Raw genomic sequence first — 21,525 nt, 5'->3', positions numbered from 1 at the left:
AGACATGTACCTGGAGGCTGGAAATGAGCCCTAGACACTCTTGCTATATCACCTGAGATATAATATAGGGTCCTGGTGGCCACAGGGACCCAAAAACAGTCAGGTGGGTTGATACTGAAAATTAGCAAAAATCGTCCAAAACATTTTTTTGACAAGATTTGCTAATTTTCCAAATAGCTCAGAATGGATATCAGAGACACTGTTTGAGTGCGCAAGATACGAATACACTTGTTAGAAAGGTCAGCTCTGATGCTTTCATGTGATATATATAACTTTGATATTATATAAAGTTTTTTTTCCGCTACCAGCCAAGGGAAACACCTGATATCGTACCCGATTTTGAGAACATTGGGCTGGGTGGAAAAAGTCACTTTGCCCCCTTAAACCCAAAAACTTCAAAAAGTCACCCCTGGAGGCCAGAAATGGGTCTTAGACACTCTTGGTATGTCATCTGAGGTATACTATGGTCTTCTTGGGTCCAGAACTAGAAATCTGATGTGACTCTGATATCTAGAAGCTATAATGGAAAAAAAAGAATTTGACACCAAACACCTCAAAATGTCACAAATAGGAGTCAGACATGTACCTGGAGGCTGGAAATGAGCCCTAGCCACTCTTCTTATATAATCTGAGATATATTATGGGGTCCATTATTGAGCATGGAGGCTGTCAAGGTTAAATATGATGTTGGTGCTCATGCCTGGCTCTAGACCAGTCTTGCCCAGACAGCACGCAGGAAGGCCCAGCTCATCAGAAATGTCATAACTTCAATCGACGATACTGTAGTGTTTAAACATTCAACGTTGCAGAATATTGCACTGCTAGGCAATTACCTCTCAGCACGGGAGAATTATAGCTGATGTCCACCTTTCTGCCCAGATTTTGTTGGGTTTTTCCCAAGCACAGAGCTGTTTTCCATGGACAAGTTTCATAAGGTTTTACCTGACCAAATGTGTCCATGAGAAACCCACAAAGTGCAGTACTGTTACTCTTTTTGCAACACCCCTTAGATCAGAAACTCCAGTTTCTGCGCAAAATCGAATTTACAAACTTGTAATGAAGGTGTTTTTGGTGTCACAATGAAGGCATGATGTAATGTCAAGGCTTTCTGCTCAAATAACATTTGAGTTCTAAGATTGACAGTTCTATTTTGTAAAGGATGTTCTAAGTTTGGAATGAGAGTTCTAATTTAGAATTGAAAGAATTCCTTTAGAATGTAGATTGGAACACCGCTTCTAATTTGGAACGTTCGAACTATGTATGGAATGCAAATTCTACATTTGGAATGCCTCTTGCACAAAACATACATGTTTTTTTAAGGTTGAAGCAGCCAGCAGCTATGTGTGATATCTTAATTTTGGGAGTAGGAAACAGTACATCCCAAGACTACATATTCCTTGGGCACCATGACCCCCCAGGGTACCCAGAACTACCTTCTATTGAATGGATGTGTGTGTGCAATGCTCTTGAAGCCGTGTGTAGTTACACAAGAAGGAGTCTATGGGAGGCCAGGCCAGCAGAAAGGCTAACACAGACGAAGACTCAGAGCCCAGCCATAAGACCGTTGCCAGGCTCTGCTAGTCTGTGCAGAAGACTGATGTAAGGTGTCTTCTAACCCTTAGATCCCACCCTGCCATTTGAATACCTGAATCACACCTGTGAAATGGGCAGAGCAGATAGGAAGAAACAGAATGACAAGCTGTGCATTCCTATGCAGTACACTAGGCCCATCTCACCATCGCCTTTACAGATTCTGTTAACATGTATGCAATAAAGAGAAAACAGGAAACCGTAATAATAAGATTATTGTAACTGACTTCCTTCGCTCAATCTTCTGCTTCCGTGATGTTATGCGAAAGATGGACCTATATCTACCAACATAATGTATCACTGGTCCCCAAAGGCAGCCTTGAGTGTTATCAGCATTTCCCATCAATCGGTTGTGATGTCATCTCCTACACCACACCCCTGACCCTGGCAGGTTTGTGACATCATGTACTACATCACACCCCTGGGTCTGGCAGGCTTTATGACATCATTCACCTCTTTGGTATATATAGAGTTAATGAAGGTGTTTTTGGTGTCACAATGAAGGCATGATGTAATGTCCAGGCTTTTTGCTCAAATAACATTTGAGTTCTAAGATTGACAGTTCTATTTTGTAAAGGATGTTCTAAGTTTGGAATGAGAGTTCTAATTTGGAATTGAAAGAATTCCTTTAGAATGTAGATTGGAACAGCGCTTCTAATTTGGAACGTTCGAACTATGTATGGAATGCAAATTCTACATTTGGAATGCCTCTTGCACAAAACATTCATTTTTTTAAGGTTGAAGCAGCCAGCAGCTTTGTGTGGTATCTTGATTTTGGGAGTAGAAAACAGTACATCCCAAGACTACATATTCCTTGGGCACCTTGACCCCCCAGGGTATCCAGAACTACCTTCTATTGAATGCATGTGTGTGTGCAATGCTCTTGAAGCCGTGCATAGTTACACAAGAAGGAGTCTATGGGAGGCCAGGCCAGCAGACAGGCTAACACAGACGAAGACTCAGAGCCCAGCCATAAGACCGCTGCCAGGCTCTGCTAGTCAGTGCAGAAGACTGATGTAAGGTGTCTTCTAACCCTTAGATGCCACCCTGCCATTTGAATACCTGAATCACACCTGTGAAATGGGCAGAGCAGATAGGAAGAAACAGAATGACAAGCTGTGCATTCCTGTGCAGTACACTAGGCCCATCTCACCATCGATTTTACAGATTCTGTTAACATGTATGCAATAAAGAGAAAACAGGAAACCTTAATAATACGATTATTGTAACTGACTTCCTTCGCTCAATCTTCTGCTTCCGTGATGTTATGCGAAAGATGGACCTATATCTACCAACATAATGTATCACTGGTCCCCAAAGGCAGCCTTGAGTGTTATCAGCATTTCCCATCAATCGGTTGTGATGTCATCTCCTACACCACACCCCTGACCCTGGCAGGTTTGTGACATCATGTACTACATCACACCCCTGGGTCTCGCAGGCTTTATGACATCATTCACCTCTTTGCTATATATAGAGGCATAGTCGGGGATGCCTGCAGTGTGTGTGCAGTCTGTGCACTGGGCTATGAATGGTGTGAAAGAGGGGTGAATGGGGGACTTGGGGGCACCGAGCTAACATCAGACTCACAGGATGGCCGCGGCAGTTTTGCTTCTCGTGGCCTCTGCCATGTGTTGTTTGGTCGTTCAGTGGGAGAAAACAGGCAGCACCTCGCAGACCGCCAGAGAGATGCACTTTGAGGTGGGGGCGGAGCCTTCCATAAGGTGTGGTAAGGGCTTATGAGGTTCCTTGTCGTTGCAGTAAACAGCTTTTAATAGCAATTCCTGGGGTTCTCTTTGCAGGTGAATTGAATTTTGCCTTGAGCGCCAGGAACTTTGGCACCGCCCCTATCTGGAGCTGGGTGCGGAATGTCTGTGGGTCTAATGGGAAGCACGGTAGTATGAATGAAGGTGTGAATGGGGGACTTGGGGGCACTGAGCTAACATCAGACTCACAGGATGGCCGCGGCAGTTCTGCCTCTCAAGGCCTCTGCCATGTGTTGTTTGGTTGTTCAGTGGGAGAAAACAGGCAGCACCTCGCAGACCACCAGAGAGATGCACTTTGAGGTGGGGGGGGACGGAGCTTTCCATAAGGTGTGGGAAGGCCTTATGAGGTTCCGTGTAGTTGCAGTAAACAACTTTTAATAGCAATTCCTGGGGTTCTCTTTGCAGGCAAATTGAATTTTGCCTTTCGCTCCAAGAACTCTGGCACCGCCCCTATCTGGAGCGGGGTGCGGAATGTCTGTGAGTCTAATGGGAAGCACGGTAGTATGAATGAAGGTGTGAATGGGGGACTTGACCAGATCAGATGCAATTTGTTTCCCTGACATAATTTTAGATTGAGTACAAAGAAATCAAATATTTCCCAAAAAACAATCATCCATGTTGTGTTTCATTATTTCATGATCACCAGGACCTCCCAGGGGCAAGGCGACGGCGACAGAGACTCCGGTGGCAGAAGGTGAACAGGAGCAGTCCCTTGCAGGCTCTTCTGCTGGCCCCAGTAAGTTGTTCTATTGTTATATTAATACTTATACTTCCCTAACTTTTACAGCTCCTATTCATTACAAACTGGTTCCTAATAATTCTATGTTTTACAAAATAGTCTTTGATCTTCTTCTAATGTGGACTACTTTCTACATTCTTATCCTGCCTCTACCATCACTCTCTGTGCTACTACTATTTACAATTATGAGTCGGTCTGTGTAGGTAGCTAAGCTTGTCCATTCGGCAAACGGTGTGAAACAAAACTCTGATACAGCAATAGCTCTAGGCACTGAGTGCAGTCCTCTGGGTTGCCCTTGCTGTCTATTCCAGTCTTCTTAATGTAAGTGCTTTGACAATTTCCAACAACAAAATGTCATTGTTTACACCAAGTAAAAGGTAGCAGTTGCCTTTTTGATTTGAGAGGAGCACATCCCATACCGCTACTGTTTCAGGGACTATTCTTCACACAAAGAAGTATGAACAAGATAAATAGGACATTGTTGATGATAGGTGCAGTTCGACTTTCGACATACCTCAGTCCGAACAGAAGTTGAACCCCCATTCCCCTGACCGACTATCTAGAATGTCTGACCAATGATTTTACGACCCAGAAGAACAGAAGAAGAGAGACTACCTCCGAGTCCTGGCCTATCTGAGTTACTGAAACATGACTGCCAAGTGCAGTAGTTCAAACCATTCCGCTCACTCACTCGTGAACAAAAACCACACAGTGTTTGTTAGTTTTTAATTTTTATTTTCAATTGAGAAATGAAAACATTATTTCTTTATTTTTAATAGCGTAGTATTCTTATGGATGAAGATGACGTTAAAGTTTACTTTAAACAACATTCCCATGAATGAAATTAGTATGACTCAAACTTAAAAATAGTTAACACTAACAGACACAGGAAATTAGTAGAATAACTGTGTGTGAGCCCCCACCTTCTTTAAAGTACTTAAGTACTGCTGGTGGTGACTCAGTAGTAGTTGGTGAATCGTCTGGCTGAAGGGCAATGGAATCTTCTTTCTGTAATGAGAAAAATGGTGCACGTTAAGCAAGCATTAATCAGTTGTCAAAAGAAGAAGTGTAGCATTTAATGGAATAAGCATCTAAAAGGTTAACACCCTCCCCAAAACCGTAACATTTTTTCAATCCCAGTAATACAAAATGTGTTATGTAACATTTCCTTCCATTACGAGACAAAATAGGGGGTTGTGTATGGCATCTGAAAATATGACATGTTTTTCCTAGACGTCACAACATCTGATGCGGCACAGATGACCATCCGTGCTGGGGCCAGCAGTGCGGAGGGGTCCACTCTGGATGCGGCGGTGCCAACAGGAGGAGCTGGGGGGGAAGGCTCAGCGGCGGCGGATGGTGGTAAGTTATTATACTACTTACTTATTATATTTTTTTTGAGTAGGCTCGTAAAGGAGTGTATGATGTACTGTACAGTAGTACACAGTACACTAGTATAAGTACACTGTACTGTCAAGAACATTTACTAATTTATAACTACTTTTTGGGCTATCACGGAGAAGACAGTCAACCTTGACTTGTAATAGCATTAGTGGCTGTACTTCTCTGGTAACCAATGGTCCCCTCTATTTCACTTGAACTCAGCTGGCCAATTTTTATTTTAAAGCCAAGTCATATCAGATCAGATGTAGTTTAGGGATGTGAAGAACGAAAAGCTAAAGAAGAGTGAAACGAAGGACGAGCGAGTCTTAATATTTATTTATGACTGTAAAAAATGGTTTTGTTGAATGCAATTCAACATAAGAAAGAATACAGCGGTTTCCAAAATATAATGAAAAGGGTGTAAGTTGGTTGTTAACAAAAAGAAATTTTGGTACATTTGAGACATTAAGAAGAATCATAGACGTACTTTGTAAGCCTGGATGTTATCTTCTTTATCCTCCTCGTCGATAGCAGAGGTGTATGATGTAGTAGCGCAGACGCTGAGTGGATGAAGTATGGCCAGTGGCAGTGCCACCCCTATAGAAAAGTAAGACATTCCTATTCCCACCTGCATGTACTGCTTAAAGTACTGCGAGTCTGCATCATCATGGCCTGTGTCTGTATTTCTTGGGTTAAAGCTGAGTGAGCTGCCATTATGGCGGCTACCACAAGTTCACGTACCAGAAATTTCTTTTGCAAAACAAGAGAAAAAAGTAAAAAGGCATTTTTTAGTACTATCTGACTATGTATGTACTAGTAGTGAGTCCACCTATAGTGCTGCTTGTGGAATTCCTGAAACTCACAGTGTCACAGGCTTACAAAGACGGCGGAAAGATACAGGCCAAAATGTTTTACTGTGTTTGCTACTTGCTGGTGTTACTGAGTGTCACAGGCTCTGTAGAAATGACTGTCCCCTTTTTGGAGCCTCGCTGGGCTCTGAATAAACAAATGGCCCCTGAGAATCTCTGGGCTCTCAAAGATAGTTGTGGCGCCTGAGCCCCTCGTGGGCTCTCAGTAAATCAAAATGCCCCCTTGAGCCTTTCAGGCTCATACACAAAATACGGCCGTTGGAGTCCCTCCGGGACTCAAGAGAACAAATGGCTCTGGGCGTTGGAGTCCCTCTTCGGGGGACTCGAAAGGAAATGATGCCACCCAGAGCCTCTCGCGGCCCTGAAGAAATGCCCCAGTAACGTAGGAGCCCGCCCGGGGCTCAAATCTGCAGGGAGGCCCCCCCGGGGCCTCTCAGGCTCTTTGACAACAAAGCCCTGGTACTGGAGGGGAGGGCGGGCGCCGGCAATGTGCCCCGACGCCCTCCTCCCTAGACGGGAACACCGAGCCCCACTTACCCGGTTTCTGGTGGGCGCTCCCAGGGTCTCCAGGCTCCTTCTATTCCTCGGCAGCTGCGGGGCTCTCCCCACACCACGGTTGCCCCGCTGCTGGACAGAAGGCTTCTCTCTCTCCTGGGTGAGTGCACCGGATCCCAGGGTCGGCTCCCGGTAGCTTCCGGCTCCCTCCTTCCTGTCCCGGGCTGGCAGCCAATCAGAGCGCGGCCTGGGGAATGAGGTCACGGCCTGCCTGACTTCCTGTACGGCCGGGCGGCGACGGGGAAAACTTCACAGGGCAATGCCGGGTGGGCACCGGCCTTAAGCTCAATAAAGCGCTCCCAAAGCGCTCGTGACAGGGTAAAGCACAAGGTCCTTGGCAGGGTGGGCACCTGCCAGGGGACTGTCAAATCGGCAAAAAGTGGCGTGGGCAGCCACGAAAAGGGAAAGTAAAGCGCTCCCAGCGCTCAAAGACGATTCGCAGCGCTCTCAGCGCTAGGGGTGCAGGCACAGCGCTCCCAAGCGCTAGGGGCACAGCAAAGTTCCTTAAAGCAGGCAGGGGGCAAGGCTGGGCCCAGAGCCAGCTCACTGGGTCTCCAGGCAGGGAGATAATCCAAGTGGCGGTCTTCCTGGCCCCAGCAACAGCAGCAGCCCCCTCAGGCAGGATCCTGGCAGAGAACAGTTTGTGTGGCGACACAGCCCCATTTTTATGCACCACATTCCTTTGTCTGTAGGTGCAGGGTGGGGGAGAAAACAGTCACAGCTGGTTTTGGAGCACCCTTGATGTGCTCATCACCTCACTCTATTCACTGGCAGGGCTAGGGTCGTTAGACGCACCACAGGGGGCGGGGCCAGCATTGTGTGGGGAAAGCCCAGCCCCATCAGGAACCAGGTGCAGCCCTCCCCTCACATCAGCATGCTGATCTGAGCACTCACCACTGGGCAGACCCATCCAGACATCCTGGATCCTGGTATCCCAGCCAACTCCAGCCAATCACACACCAGCACCCTCACAGCCATCTACCACTTCGCCGCGCTGGCGCTGCTACTAGCGCTGCTACTAGCGCCGAGTACTTTTTAAAACTTCCTGTTTTGCATTTGGGTTCGTTTTTCTGTTTCATTCTTCCCTGATTTTAGCCTGCCTGCTTGCTGCCAGCGCCCCCTTCTCCCCTTACCTGCACCTTAAAAACGGCATTTTCTGCCTGCCAAGCACCACCACTTTGGTGGGTCCGGGTCCTGGGGGTCATTTTGGGCGCCATCTTTGTTTGGGCTACTTCAGCCAGCGGCGGCCGCCATCTTGGAGCGGACTCGCACGCTCAGGCTTGATTGGAGCGCCTACTGAAGGCGGGCTCTAGCGTGGTGCTGGTTAGACCATCTACCACTTCGCCGCGCTCGTGCTGCTACTAGCGCCGAGTACTTTTTAAAACTTCCTGTTTTGCATTTGGGTTCGTTTTTCTGTTTCATTCTTCCCTGATTTTAGCCTGCCTGCTTGCTGCCAGCGCCCCCTTCTCCCCTTACCTGCACCTTAAAAACGGCATTTTCTGCCTGCCAAGCACCACCACTTTGGTGGGTCCGGGTCCTGGGGGTCATTTTGGGCGCCATATTTGTTTGGGCTACTTCAGCCAGCGGCGGCCGCCATCTTGGAGCGGACTCGCACGCTCAGGCTTGATTGGAGCGCCTACTTAAGGCGGGCTCTAGCGTGGTGCTGGTTAGACCATCTACCACTTCGCCGCGCTCGCGCTGCTACTAGCGCCGAGTACTTTTTAAAACTTCCTGTTTTGCATTTGGGTTCGTTTTTCTGTTTCATTCTTCCCTGATTTTAGCCTGCCTGCTTGCTGCCAGCGCCCCCTTCTCCCCTTACCTGCACCTTAAAAACGGCATTTTCTGCCTGCCAAGCACCACCACTTTGGTGGGTCCGGGTCCTGGGGGTCATTTTGGGCGCCATCTTTGTTTGGGCTACTTCAGCCAGCGGCGGCCGCCATCTTGGAGCGGACTCGCACGCTCAGGCTTGATTGGAGCGCCTACTTAAGGCAGGCTCTAGCATGGTGCTGGTTAGACCATCTACCACTTCGCCGCGCTCGCGCTGCTACTAGCGCCGAGTACTTTTTAAAACATCCTGTTTTGCATTTGGGTTCGTTTTTCTGTTTCATTCTTCCCTGATTTTAGCCTGCCTGCTTGCTGCCAGCGCCCCCTTCTCCCCTTACCTGCACCTTAAAAACGGCATTTTCTGCCTGCCAAGCACCACCACTTTGGTGGGTCCGGGTCCTGGGGGTCATTTTGGGCGCCATCTTTGTTTGGGCTACTTCAGCCAGCGGCGGCCGCCATCTTGGAGCGGACTCGCACGCTCAGGCTTGATTGGAGCGCCTACTTAAAGTCGCTCCCTCACGCGCAGCGTGACGCGCAGGTGGACGCCCTCGCTTAGCCTGAGTCGTGCTGGAGTCCTGCCCGTCTGCGCCCGTCAGCGTCCCGGAGGCGTCGGGGCGGCGGGGGACCCCGGTCCGGCAATACTCTGGCTGAGATGATTTGCTATTCCTCTGCGTCATTGCGGGACATGCGGGGCCATTCTAGCTCTTGCCGCTCCATTTTCCCGGGGCGGTTTAGGGGCAAACGACGCTGTCCGGGCTGTGGTTGGACGCCTTCCTGGATTTGTGCTACGGTTCCTCACCCGGCAACAGCTGGCGTGAAGCATCTTTGCCTGCTGCTGAACACGAGGTCGGTAGGGCGCCACGCCCTGCACATTTACGATCTTCTGGTCAGGGAAAATCCCCTGTGCTTGCTACTGACCGAAACTTGGCTGGGAGAGGCTGCCAATCCGGACGTCTTCTCAGCCATTCCTCCTGCGTACAATATCTTCCGGCAGGACAGAGTTAAGGGCAGGGGAGGGGGAGTGGCGGTTGTGGTGAAAAAGAGCGTCTCCTGCTCGGTGCTTCCCCTGAACTCCATTGGGAATGCCGAGTCGCTCGCCTTCACGCTCAGACTGTCCCCAGGTCAGGCCTTGAAGGGGTTGTTGGTTTATAGACCACCAGGCCCGGTGGGTTCCTTTTTGGAGGATCTGCAGACAGCCGTCTCTGAGCTGGCGCTGACCACACAGCATTGTGTTGTGGCCGGTGATTTCAACTTCCACCTTGACACGGCGGACGACCCTGTTGCGGCCAAATTGCTGGATGTAGCCGTACGCTATATAAAAGCTACTTAACATAACAACATAACATAACATAACAGCACACGTACAGCCATGTCTCGAAGTGGTACTTCCCCACTAGACACTGTAGGAAGGTGGCTACCTGACTATGGTTACCCCAGATTTGTTGCCTGTGTTTAGCTGGTTTTTTGACTTAGTTGACCTGGTTCCCTGCTAATCAGGGCCCCAGGCCATCTGCTCTCTCTGTAAAATGGATTCCATGTACCCTAGGTACATACCACAATTGAAAATGGACTCCTTGTCAGCCCCTGTATAATGCACTATAGGTGCCCAGGGCATAGGAGCCACCAAGGCCTACCAGGGGCTGCAGCATATCTTTTACCACCCCTGGCTGGTTCTTAAATTTACACAACTGGCTGATCACTCAGCTGGGGTAAGGTGGTGTAATCACCCCTTACTTAGATATAGTATACCTATATCTAAACCTATATCTGGACACATATAAACCTGTGAGCCACTCCTATGGAAGGCCTCATCAATCCTGGAGGCAGAGTGCGTGGTTTAATGTGAGATGGAGCTCTAGCATGAGCTGAGCCTGTCTGCAGCTGTCGGGAACAACTCCCTAAGCTGTTTCAGGATAATGCCATACCATATACTCTTAAGTGCCTTATAATCCTCGCGGTTATATAGCAACTCTGGTTTGGCTTTATCAAAACATGTTGTGTAAGGTGTTCTGGCGACGGGGATAGCATTCCACCCCTCTAGAGGGGTAAGACATGTTACTTTACTTAAATGCGGTTAATTTCTAAAAGGACCTTAGATCCACAAAATGGATGCCTCTGCCACAGACAAGAGTCTGACCCCCTGCAGCTGACCGAAACTCAGCCAAATGGGGCCTGGACAAAGGGTTTCCTGTCGCAGGGGGGTGTTACCACCCTCCAGACAGGAGATAGTGGATTGTAGCAGGGAGGTTTGAAAGAAACCAGACACTGCTTGGGGCGCACAAGGCTGCCCCTTGCATAATCCGGTCAAACCAGTTCTGGGGCACTCCAGCCCTCGTGCCAGGGCGGCCTGGATCAAAGGAAGGGGGTGTATCCACCCACTTCCTGGGTCCCACCCATAGGAGGGGACCTAGCAGGTAATCCAGCCCCCCAAATTAGTATAAGACTGGGAGCAGTGCCAATGCACTTTAGATTTCCTGATGAAACATAAGAAACGAAACTCTGGACCCTTCGACATCCTACTCAACGTAGAAGACTGAAGAATCTCCCTTGTGGTCAAGGAGTGACCACCCTGTGCAAACAGGCACCATCCAGCCATCGACATCTGCTTTGTCGCAGTTCCCGCCGGAACCCGAGCGACAGAGATCAACGAGATCAAGCTTGCCTGCCTTCCAACAGCCCGATCCACAGTCCCTGCAGAGCAGAGACCCATGGAGGCGACCGGAAGCGTGGGGCACGCCATCTTTAATTGACCACGAGACGCTGACCGTGCAGCCCGTGAGTGACCCTTGAAGCTGTACACCGGGGTTTGAGAAGCCCCAACCCTGAGCCACTCTTGCACTGAAGTTCAGCCCTCCACACTCGACGAGTGCTGCGTGGGGCCCTTCTGCTCCATTTGGCTCAACGCGTTGGCCCGGTCACTTGCCAGCCGGCTAGTGGCCCCTGTACCGACGAACTTTGAAATTCGACCTGCAAATCTGGTTGCTCCAGATCTGCACCAGCTCCCCTGAAAAGGAGCCCCCACTCTGACCCTCCTGGTTCAAGTGAGAAGCAATCTCCCGGTTCCGCATGGATTGCTCTTGCCAAGTGTTGTTTGCTCCAAACTTGAAGCCGACTGCGCCGACGGTGAGAGCCCTTGTGGGACAGATCGTGACCCGCTCCTGGACGTCGCAGATGCCCCAGAGCCCACGTGACAGCGGAGAGAAGCTCCTCGACGACCACCTGATTGCGCCCGACATTGCCTGGTTCCGTCCTGGTTCCACCCTGGTCACTGCTGAGTGACCCAGACTCTGTCCCCTCTGCTTTCAGGTACTTTTCGACTCGAGTCCACCCTTGGACTCCACCGGACACTTCTCTTTCACCCCGCCTGCAGCCCTTTCAGCTCCAAGCACCAAGAGCCTGCGTGACGAAACCCGACTCAACTTCGACCCTGTGCACCCGCTTCCTGTGGGTGAGGTAACTTTGCTCCGCCGGTGTTCCCACACTGGTACACATCTCTAGGGTCTGTGTCTTAAGTTTTGTTCCTCTAGGTTCAGCGGAAGTGTCCTTAAACTTTAACTTTACAACTTTTACGCACCATTGGTTAACATTGGTGCACGCGTGCGCTTTCCGCACTGCTCCCGAATCCCGTGGGCCTCTCCCGACTTCAGCATTGCTTGTCTCGACTGCTCCCAGCGATTCCCTAGGCCCTAGGCCTAACCACTGTTCGATTGGTATCTCTTATACCACTTGTTTAGTATATGGTTAGAGTGGCCCCCCGCCCTCATCCATAATTGTGCAACTTTGTATGTTTAAACTGTGCTTTTGATTTAACGCTTGTGCCCCTTTATTCATAAAGAATACTGGGGATTGTTTTTAGTAATAAATACATATATTTTTATAATATATACTTGTGTGGTGTCCTTTCATTTGATATTACAGGATTGTATGTGGTAAAACAGCTCGCTTAACACGACCTCTTAAGTTAAGCCTTTAGGCTGCTTAGTCCATGCTACCCCTAGGATAGCTTGTCTAACAAGGTTGACTTACAACCAGACACCATAAGGGATTGTTTGGTCTGATAACCGGTGGTTCCAGAATTGGAAACATCACCTATCAGGCCAACTTCTCACATTGGTGGCAGCGGTGGGATTTGAGCTTGCTGTTGTTTTACCATTGCAATCTTTTATCAAATTGAAAGATCACATCAAGTACCTCAAGGTACATATAAATCAAAAGCTTAGCATATTTAAGTTCTACTGAACTTAGTAGTTGTAGATTAAAGGGATTAGCACACCCTGACTACAACTCACTAGCAAGGTACAGTAGGAAAACACTTAGTGTAGGTAAGTGCACCACTTACACCTCACTAGTAGTCATGTCTGACACAGGAAAAGCCTCAGGGTCTGCTCCTGTGACAGTTGACCTTACCAAGGCAACTTCCAGCTATGACAAATTAACCCGAAAGGACTTGATTGCCTTGTGCATATCAAGAGGGTTAAAAAGGGGCAGAAGTCCCACATGTCCTATCCTGATAGCCATTCTAGAACAGGATGACTTAGAGAAGGCGAATGAAGTTCCCTTAGAGTCAGGAGATGGAGTGAACCCCCCTGTAACTGATACCCCTCCAGAGGAAGGAGAAGAGGAGGAAGAAGAGGAGGAGGAGGACTCAGATGTAGAGGACCCAGAAGATCAGGATCAGAGGGGTAGCCAGGTCCTAGTTGCCAGGCTTAACCAGGCCAACTTAGACCTACTGGGAAATGGAGAGGGCCAGCACCTCCCCAGATCCCACCATATCATTCTCCCAGGCAACAGAAGAGTGAGATCTCCCTCAGGGGACTCTCATATTTCTAGTGCCTCAAGAGAATCTCAGAGAGGTATGACTGCCTCTCAGAAGATAGAGCATAGGTCCAGAATGAGGGCTGTCAAACTCCAAATAGAGAGGGAGGAGGTAGCCTTGGCTCAAGCTAGACTTGCCTTGGCAAGAGAGCAAAAATTGTGTGGCTTAGATGCCACTGGTGGCAGCAATATTCCTAAAGAGAAACCCAGGTCCTATGATAGTAGCAACCTGACAAAGATTGTGCCCCCCTACAAGGAAGGGGATGACATCCACAAGTGGATAACTGCTCTTGAGAGAGCCTGCATGGTACAGCAGGTTCCTGAGGAACAGTGGGCAGCAATCTTATGGTACTCCTTTTCAGAGAAAGGGAGAGATAAGCTCCTCACTGTTAGACATGAGGATGCAAACAATTACAAAGTCCTTGTAGGAAGGTGGCTACCTGACTATGGTTACCCCAGATTTTTTGCCTGTGTTTAGCTGGTTTTTTGACTTAGTTGACCTGGTTCCCTGCTAATCAGGGCCCCAGGCCATCTGCTCTCTCTGTAAAATGGATTCCATGTACCCTAGGTACATACCACAATTGGAAATGGACTCCTTGTCAGCCCCTGTATAATGCACTATAGGTGCCCAGGGCATAGGGGCCACCAAGGCCTACCAGGGGCTGCAGCATATATTTTGCCACCCCTGGCTGGTTCTTAAATTGACACAACTGGCTGATCACTCAGCTGGGGTAAGGTGGTGTAATCACCCCTTACTTAGATATAGTATACCTATATCTAAACCTATATCTGGACACATATAAACCTGTGAGCCACTCCTTTGGAAGGCCTCATCAATCCTGGAGGCAGAGTGCGTGGTTTAATGTGAGATGGAGCTCTAGCATGAGCTGAGCCTGTCTGCAGCTGTCGGGAACAACTCCCTAAGCTGTTTCAGGATAATGCCATACCATATACTCTTAAGTGCATTATAATCCTTGCGGTTATATAGCAACTCTGGTTTGGCTTTATCAAAACATGTCGTGTAAGGTGTAATACGATTTGGAATACTATCCCCTCGCCAGTTCTGGTGATGGGGATAGCATTCCACCCCTCTAGAGGGGTAAGACATGTTACTTTACTTAAATGCGGTTAATTTCTAAAAGGACCTTAGATCCACAAAATGGATGCCTTTGCCACAGACAAGAGTCTGACCCCCTGAAGCTGACCGAAACTCAGCCAAATGGGGCCTGGACAAAGGGTTTCCTGTCGCAGGGGGGTGTTACCACCCTCCAGACAGGAGATAGTGGATTGTAGCAGGGAGGTCTGAAAGAAACCAGACACTGCCTGGGGCGCACAAGGCTGCCCCTTGTATAATCAGGCCAAACCGGTTCTGGGGCACTCCAGCCCTCATGCCAGGGCGGCCTGGATCAAAGGAAGGGGGTGTATCCACCCACTTCCTGGGTCCCACCCATAGGAGGGGACCTAGCAGGTAATCCAGCCCCCAAAATTAGTATAAGACTGGGAGCAGTGCCAATGCACTTCAGATTTCCTGATGAAACATAAGAAACGAAACTCTGGACCCTTCGACATCCTACTCAACGTAGAAGACTGAAGAATCTCCCTTGTGGTCAAGGAGTGACCACCCTGTGCAAACAGGCACCATCCAGCCATCGACGTCTGCTTTGTCGCAGTTCCTGCCGGAACTCAAGCGACAGAGATCGACGAGATCAAGCTTGCCTGCCTTCCAACAGCCCGATCCACAGTCCCTGCAGAGCTGAGACCCGTGGAGGCGACCAGAAGCGTGGGGCATGCCATCTTGAATTGACCACAAGACGCTGACCGTGCAGCCCACGAGTGACCCTCGAAGCTGTACACCGGGGATTGAGAAGCCCCAACCCTGAGTCACTCTTGCACCGAAGTTCAGCCCTCCACACTCGACGAGTGCTGCGTGGAGCCCTTCTGCTCCATTTGGCTCAACACGTTGGCCCGGTCACTTGCCAGCCGGCTAGTGGCCCCTGTACCGACGAACTTTGAAATTCGACCTGCAACTCTGGTTGCTCCAGATCTGCACCAGCTCCCCTGAAAAGGAGCCCCCACTCTGACCCTCCTGGTTCGAGTGAGAAGCAATCTCCCGGTTCCGCGTGGATTGCTCTTGCCAAGTGTTGTTTGCTCCAAACTTGAAGCCGACTGCGCCGACGGTGAGAGCCCTCGTGGGACAGATCGTGACCCGCTCCTGGACGTCGCAGATGCCCCAGAGCCCACGTGACAGTGGAGAGAAGCTCCTCAACGACCACCTGATTGCGCCCGACATTGCCTGGTTCCGTCCTGGTTCCACCCTGGTCACTGCTGAGTGACCCAGACTCTGTCCCCTCTGCTTTCAGGTACTTTTCGACTCGAGTCCACCCTTGGACTCCACCGGACACTTCTCTTTCACCCCGCCTGCAGCCCTTTCAGCTTCAAGCACCAAGAGCCTGCGTGACGAAACCCGACTCAACTTCGACCCTGTGCACCCGCTTCCTGTGGGTGAGGTAACTTTGCTCCGCCGGTGTTCCCACACTGGTACACATCTCTAGGGTCTGTGTCTTAAGTTTTGTTCCTCTAGGTTCAGCGGAAGTGTCCTTAAACTTTAACTCTACAACTTTTACGCACCATTGGTTAACATTGGTGCATGCGTGCGCTTTCCGCACTGCACCCGAATCCCGCGGGCTTTTCCCGACTTCAGCACTGCTTGTCCCGACTGCTCCCAGCGATTCCCTAGGCCCTAGGCCTAACCACTGTTCGATTGGTATCTCTTATACCACTTGTTTAGTATATGGTTTGAGTGGCCCCCCGCCCTCATCCATAATTGTCAACTTTGTATGTTTAAACTGTGCTTTTGATTTAACGCTTGTGCCCCTTTATTCATAAAGAATACTGGGGATTGTTTTTAGTAATAAATACATATATTTTTATAATATATACTTGTGTGGTGTCCTTTCATTTGATATTACAGGATTGTATGTGGTAAAACAGCTCGCTTAACACGACCTCTTAAGTTAAGCCTTTAGGCTGCTTAGTCCATGCTACCCCTAGGATAGCTTGTCTAATAAGGTTGACTTGCAACCAGACACCATAAGGGATTGTTTGGTCTGATAACCGGTGGTTCCAGAATTGGAAACATCACCTATCAGGCCAACTTCTCACAGTCCTGAAGAGTGTCCTAATAGATGGGTTTGGCTTAACCACTGAACAGTACAGGTTGAAGTTCAGAGACACCCAGAAGACACAGACTCAGGACTGGACTGATTTTGTTGATTGAGCAACTAAGGCTCTGGAGGGTTGGCTACATGGCAGCAAAGAACATGACTTTACAGGATTGTATAATTTGATTATGAGGGAGCAGATCCTAAGTAATTGTCAGAACCAGCTCTTACACCAGCACCTGGTGGACTCTGATCTGACCTCTCCCCAAGAATTGGGAAAGAAGGCAGACAAGTGGGTCAGAACCAGGATTAGGCATAAGAATCAGGACAGTAACCAGAAGAAGGAGTCTACCAAGCCTCAAGATAAGGGTGGGGATAAAAATAAAGAAAAGACTTCCACAGGGCCCCAAAACTCCAAGAATGGGGGTGGGTCCCAAGACACTTCTTCAACAGAGAAAAAGCCTTATTGTCATGTCTGTAAACAGGTTCAACAAGTTCAAAAGGGCTGTAGCCAACCCCCTTCTGTGGGACCTCTCTGTAAGCAAAGAGCAGGCAGGGTAAAAGAATGTCCCATTTCCGCCTGAGCTTCTCTGGTAATCCTTTTATCATGCCTTTTAGGGTCTTGTTAAATCTCTCCACAAGCCCATTGCATTGTGGATGATATGGGGTGGTAAACTTATAGTTTACTCCACATTCCTTCCACATTGCTTTCAGATAGCTAGACATAAAATTTGTGCCTCTATCTGATAGTACCTCCTTAGGAAAGCCCACTCTTGAGAAAACTGCAATGAGGGCCTTTGCCACCACAGGGGCTGTGGTGGTCCTTAGGGGAATAGCCTCTGGATACCTGGTGGCATGATCCACTACCACCAGTATGAATCTGTTCCCAGAAGCTGTTTGGGGGTCCATTGGACCTACAATATCAATTCCAACTCTTTCAAAGGGAACTCCCACCACAGGTAGTGGTATTAGGGGGGCCTTTGTTGTGCCACCTGACTTACCACTGGCTTGGCAAGTGACACAGGAGCGACAAAACTCCTTGACATCCTCTGACATGTGAGGCCAGTGAAAGTGTGAAACAAGCCTGTCCCACGTCTTGTTCTGGCCTAAGTGTCCTGCAAGGGGAATATCATGGGCCAAGGTAAGGAGGAACCCCCTAAACTGCAGAGGTATAACCAACCTCCTGGTCATGCCAGGCTTGGGGGCTCTAGCCTCTGAGTAAAGGAGTCCATCATCCCAATACACAGTATGGGTACCTTGGGCATCCCCAGCAGCCTCAGCAGCAGCCTGCTGTCTGAGGGGTTCAAGGGAAGGGCAATCTAATTGAGCCTGCCTCAGGTCTGCCCTTGAGGGTCCCCCTGTCCCCAGAAACTCGACCTGGTCAGGTTCAAGCTCCTCAGAGACAGTCTCCTCTTGGACTGCAGAATCAGTTTCCTCTGAAACCTGATCCTCAACCTGGGGCAAGGTGGAAGGCTGAGCCTTTCCTCTCTTGCTCCTTCTCTTGGGTTGTGGCTGGTCTATTGTTTCAAGATCCACCACTGGTTCAGGAAGGCACTTCTTAGCCTGAGCCCTTGTCATGGCAAGGACATGCTCTGAAATCCCTAGCATTTCTGCATGAGTCCTGTACTCCACTTCTGACCATGCTGAGCTTTCAAGGTCATTTCCTAACAGACAGTCTACTGGTAGGTCTGCACTCACCACAACCTTCTTTAGGCCATCAACCCCTCCCCAGGAGAAGTTCACAACTGCCACACTATGGGAAGTAGTGGAGTTGCTTGCATTGGTTACTAGGTAGCTCTCACCTAGTACAATCTGTCCAGGGTCCACAAAGTCAGGTGTCACCATTGTGACACTGGCACATGTGTCCCTGTAAGCTTGAGCCAGTTTCTCATTAATTAAGGGAGTCTGTCTGTATTTGCCCAGGTTACTGGGGCTTACTGCAGTGGGCAACTCAATGTCCACATCATACAGGAGAACTGCCTGTGTAGGGATTCTGACTAGGCCAGATCCTACTTCAATACCCAGGGTCAACCCAGCTACACCCTTGGACTGTGTTCCACCACTGCTTACTGTACTTGGGGTTGCAGTTGCTTTAGGAGCTGGAGTGGTGGGGACTGGATTTGCCTTGGTGCATTCACTGCCCCAGTGTGAAACTGATTTGCAGGTATTACACCAAGGTGTCTTTGGACCTTTGTTCTTCTTCTTCTTGTTTCCATTTTGGGAACCACCCTCCTTACTATTAGTTTGGGGGCCTGAAGACTTCTGGTCTTTTTCTTTATCTTTCTGATTACCACCCTTCTGGTCTGTTTTCTTCTGGTCACCACCTTGGTTCTGGGGTTTCTGCTTAATCCTTGTTCTGACCCATTTGTCCGCCTTCTTTCCCAATTCTTGGGGAGAGGTCAGATCAGAGTCAATAAGGTATTGATGCAACAGCTGGTTTGTACAGTTATTAAGGATCTGTTCTCTCATTATAAGATTGTACAATCCTGTATAGTCTGAAACTTTACTTCCCTGCAACCAACCCTCCAAAGCCTTAGTGGCACACTCAACGAAATCAGTCCAGTCTTGAGTCTGTGCTTTTTGGGTGTCTCTGAACAACAACCTGTATTGCTCAGTGGTTAGGCCAAACCCTTCAATAAGAGCACTCTTCAAAACAGAGTTGTTTTTGTCATTCTCAGGTCTAACTGTGAGGAGCCTGTCCCTCCCTTTCTCAGAAAAGGAGTACCATAAAATTGCAGCCCACTGATCTTGAGGAACCTGCTGTACCATGCAGGCTCTCTCCAGAGCAGTCATCCATTTGTGGATGTCATCCCCTTCTTTAAGGGGGGGCACAATTTTTGTCAGGTTTCTATTGTCATAGCCCCTGTCTTTTTCTCTTGGAAAATTGCTGCCACCAGTTGCATCTAAGCCACTTAATTTCTGCTCTCTTGCCAAGGTAAATCTAGCTTGAGCCAAGGTAAGTTTAGCTTGAGCCAGGGCTACCTCCTCCCTCTCTATTTGGAGTCTGACAGCCCTCATTCTGGCCCTATGCTCAGTCTTTTGAGAGGCAGTCATACCTCTCTCAGATTCTCTGGAGGCACTAGAAATATGAGAGTCCCCTGAGGGAGATCTCACTCTTCTGTTGCCTGGGAGAATAAGACTGTGGGATCTGGGGAGGTGCTGGCCCTCTCCATTTCCCAGTAGGTCTAAGTTGGCCTGGTTAAGCCTGGCAACTAGGACCTGGCTACCCCTCTGATCCTGATCTTCGGTGTCCTCAACATCTGAGTCCTCCTCCCCCTCCTCTCCATCTTCCTCCTGAGGGGTGTCAGTTACAGGGGGTTTCTCTCCACTTCCTGACTGTAAGGGAATTCCATTCACCTTCTCTAAGTCATCCTGTTCTAGGATGTCTATCAGGATTTGGCAGGTGGGACTTCTGCCCCTTTTTAACCCTCTTGATTTGCACAAGGCAATCAAGTCCCTTCGGGTTAGTTTGTCATAGCTGGAAGTTGCCTGGGTAAGGTCAACTGTCACAGGAGCAGACCCTGAGGCTTTTCCTGTGTCAGACATGACTCTAGTGTGGTGTAAGTGATGCACCTACCTACACTAAGTGTTTTCCTACTGTACCTTACTAGTGAGTTGTAGTCAGGGTGTGCTAATCCCTTCAACCTACAACTACTAAGTTCAGTAGAACTTAATATGCTAAGCTTTTGATTTTATATGTACCTAGAGGTACTTGATGTGATCTTTCAATTTGATACAAAGATTGCAATGGTAAAACAACAGCAAGCTCAAATCCGCACCGCTGCTCACCAATGTGAGAAGTTGGCCTGGTAGGGGATGTTTCCAATTCTGGAACCACCTACTACCTGACCAAACAATCCCTTATGGTGTCTGGTTGTAAGTCAACCTTATTAGACAAGCTATCCTAGGGGTAGCATGGACTAAGCAGCCTAAAGGCTTAACTTAAGAGGTCGTGTTAAGCGAGCTGTTTTACCACATACAATCCTGTAATATCAAATGAAAGGACACCACACAAGTATATATTATAAAAATATATGTGTTTATTACTAAAAACAATCCCCAGTATTATTTATGAATAAAGGGGCACAAGCGTTAAATCAAAAGCACTGTTTAAACATACAAAGTTGCACAATTATGGATGAGGGCAGGGGGCCACTCAAACCATATACTAAACAAGTGGTATAAGAGAGGCCACTCGAGCAGTGGTTAGGCCTAGGGCCTAGGGAATCGCTGGGAGCAGTCAGGACAAGCAATTCTGAAGTCGGGAATGGCCCTCGGGATTCGGGAGAGGTGCGGGAAGCGCACGCACGCACCAATGTTAACCAATGGTGCATAAAAGTTGTAAAGTTAAAGTTAAAGGACACTTCCGCTGAACCTAGAGGAACAAAACTTAACACACAGACCCTAGAGGTGTGCACCAGTGTGGGAACACCGGCGGAGCAAAGTTACCTCACCCACAGGAAGTGGGTGCACAGGGTCGAAGTGGCGTCGGGTTCTGACACGCAGGCTCTTGGTGCTTGGAGCTGAAAGGGCTGCAGGCGGGTTAAAGATGAAGTGTCCGGTGGAGTCCAAGGGTGGACTCAAGTCGAAGAGTACCTGAAAGCAGAGGGGACAGAGTCTGGGTCACTCAGCAGTGACCAGGGTGGAACCAGGACGGAACCAGGCAATGTCGGGCGCAATCAGGTGGTCGTCGAGGAGCTTCTCTCCGCTGTCACGTGGGCTCTGGGGCATCTGCGACGTCCAGGAGCAGGTCACGATCTGTCCCACGCAGGCTCTCACCGTCGGTGCAGTCGGCTTCAAGTTTGGAGCAAACAAGCCTTGGC

General features: G+C 49.0%; 1 protein-coding gene across 5 annotated transcripts in view; it reads left to right on the top strand.

Moving 5' to 3' along the window:
- Positions 1-21,525, top strand: part of LOC144805587 (uncharacterized) — a 436,700-nt gene that overhangs the window by 90,667 nt on the left and 324,508 nt on the right. For all 5 annotated transcript variants that reach the window (XR_013605550.1, XM_078672112.1, XM_078672113.1 and 2 more), the window contains 2 exons: positions 4,003-4,092; positions 5,329-5,457. Coding sequence is in view for 4 of the 5 variants with exons in the window: in XM_078672112.1 (XP_078528238.1) it covers positions 4,003-4,092; positions 5,329-5,457 (219 nt within the window). In the remaining variant the exon portion in view is untranslated. The remainder of the gene's footprint in view (positions 1-4,002; positions 4,093-5,328; positions 5,458-21,525) is intronic.

Source organism: Lissotriton helveticus (genome assembly GCF_964261635.1).
Source record: "Lissotriton helveticus chromosome 1_1 unlocalized genomic scaffold, aLisHel1.1 SUPER_1_unloc_15, whole genome shotgun sequence".
Lineage (NCBI taxonomy): Eukaryota > Metazoa > Chordata > Amphibia > Caudata > Salamandridae > Lissotriton > Lissotriton helveticus.
The sequence above is the reverse complement of the archived record's forward strand: the minus strand, read 5'-3'. Positions and strand labels throughout refer to the sequence as shown.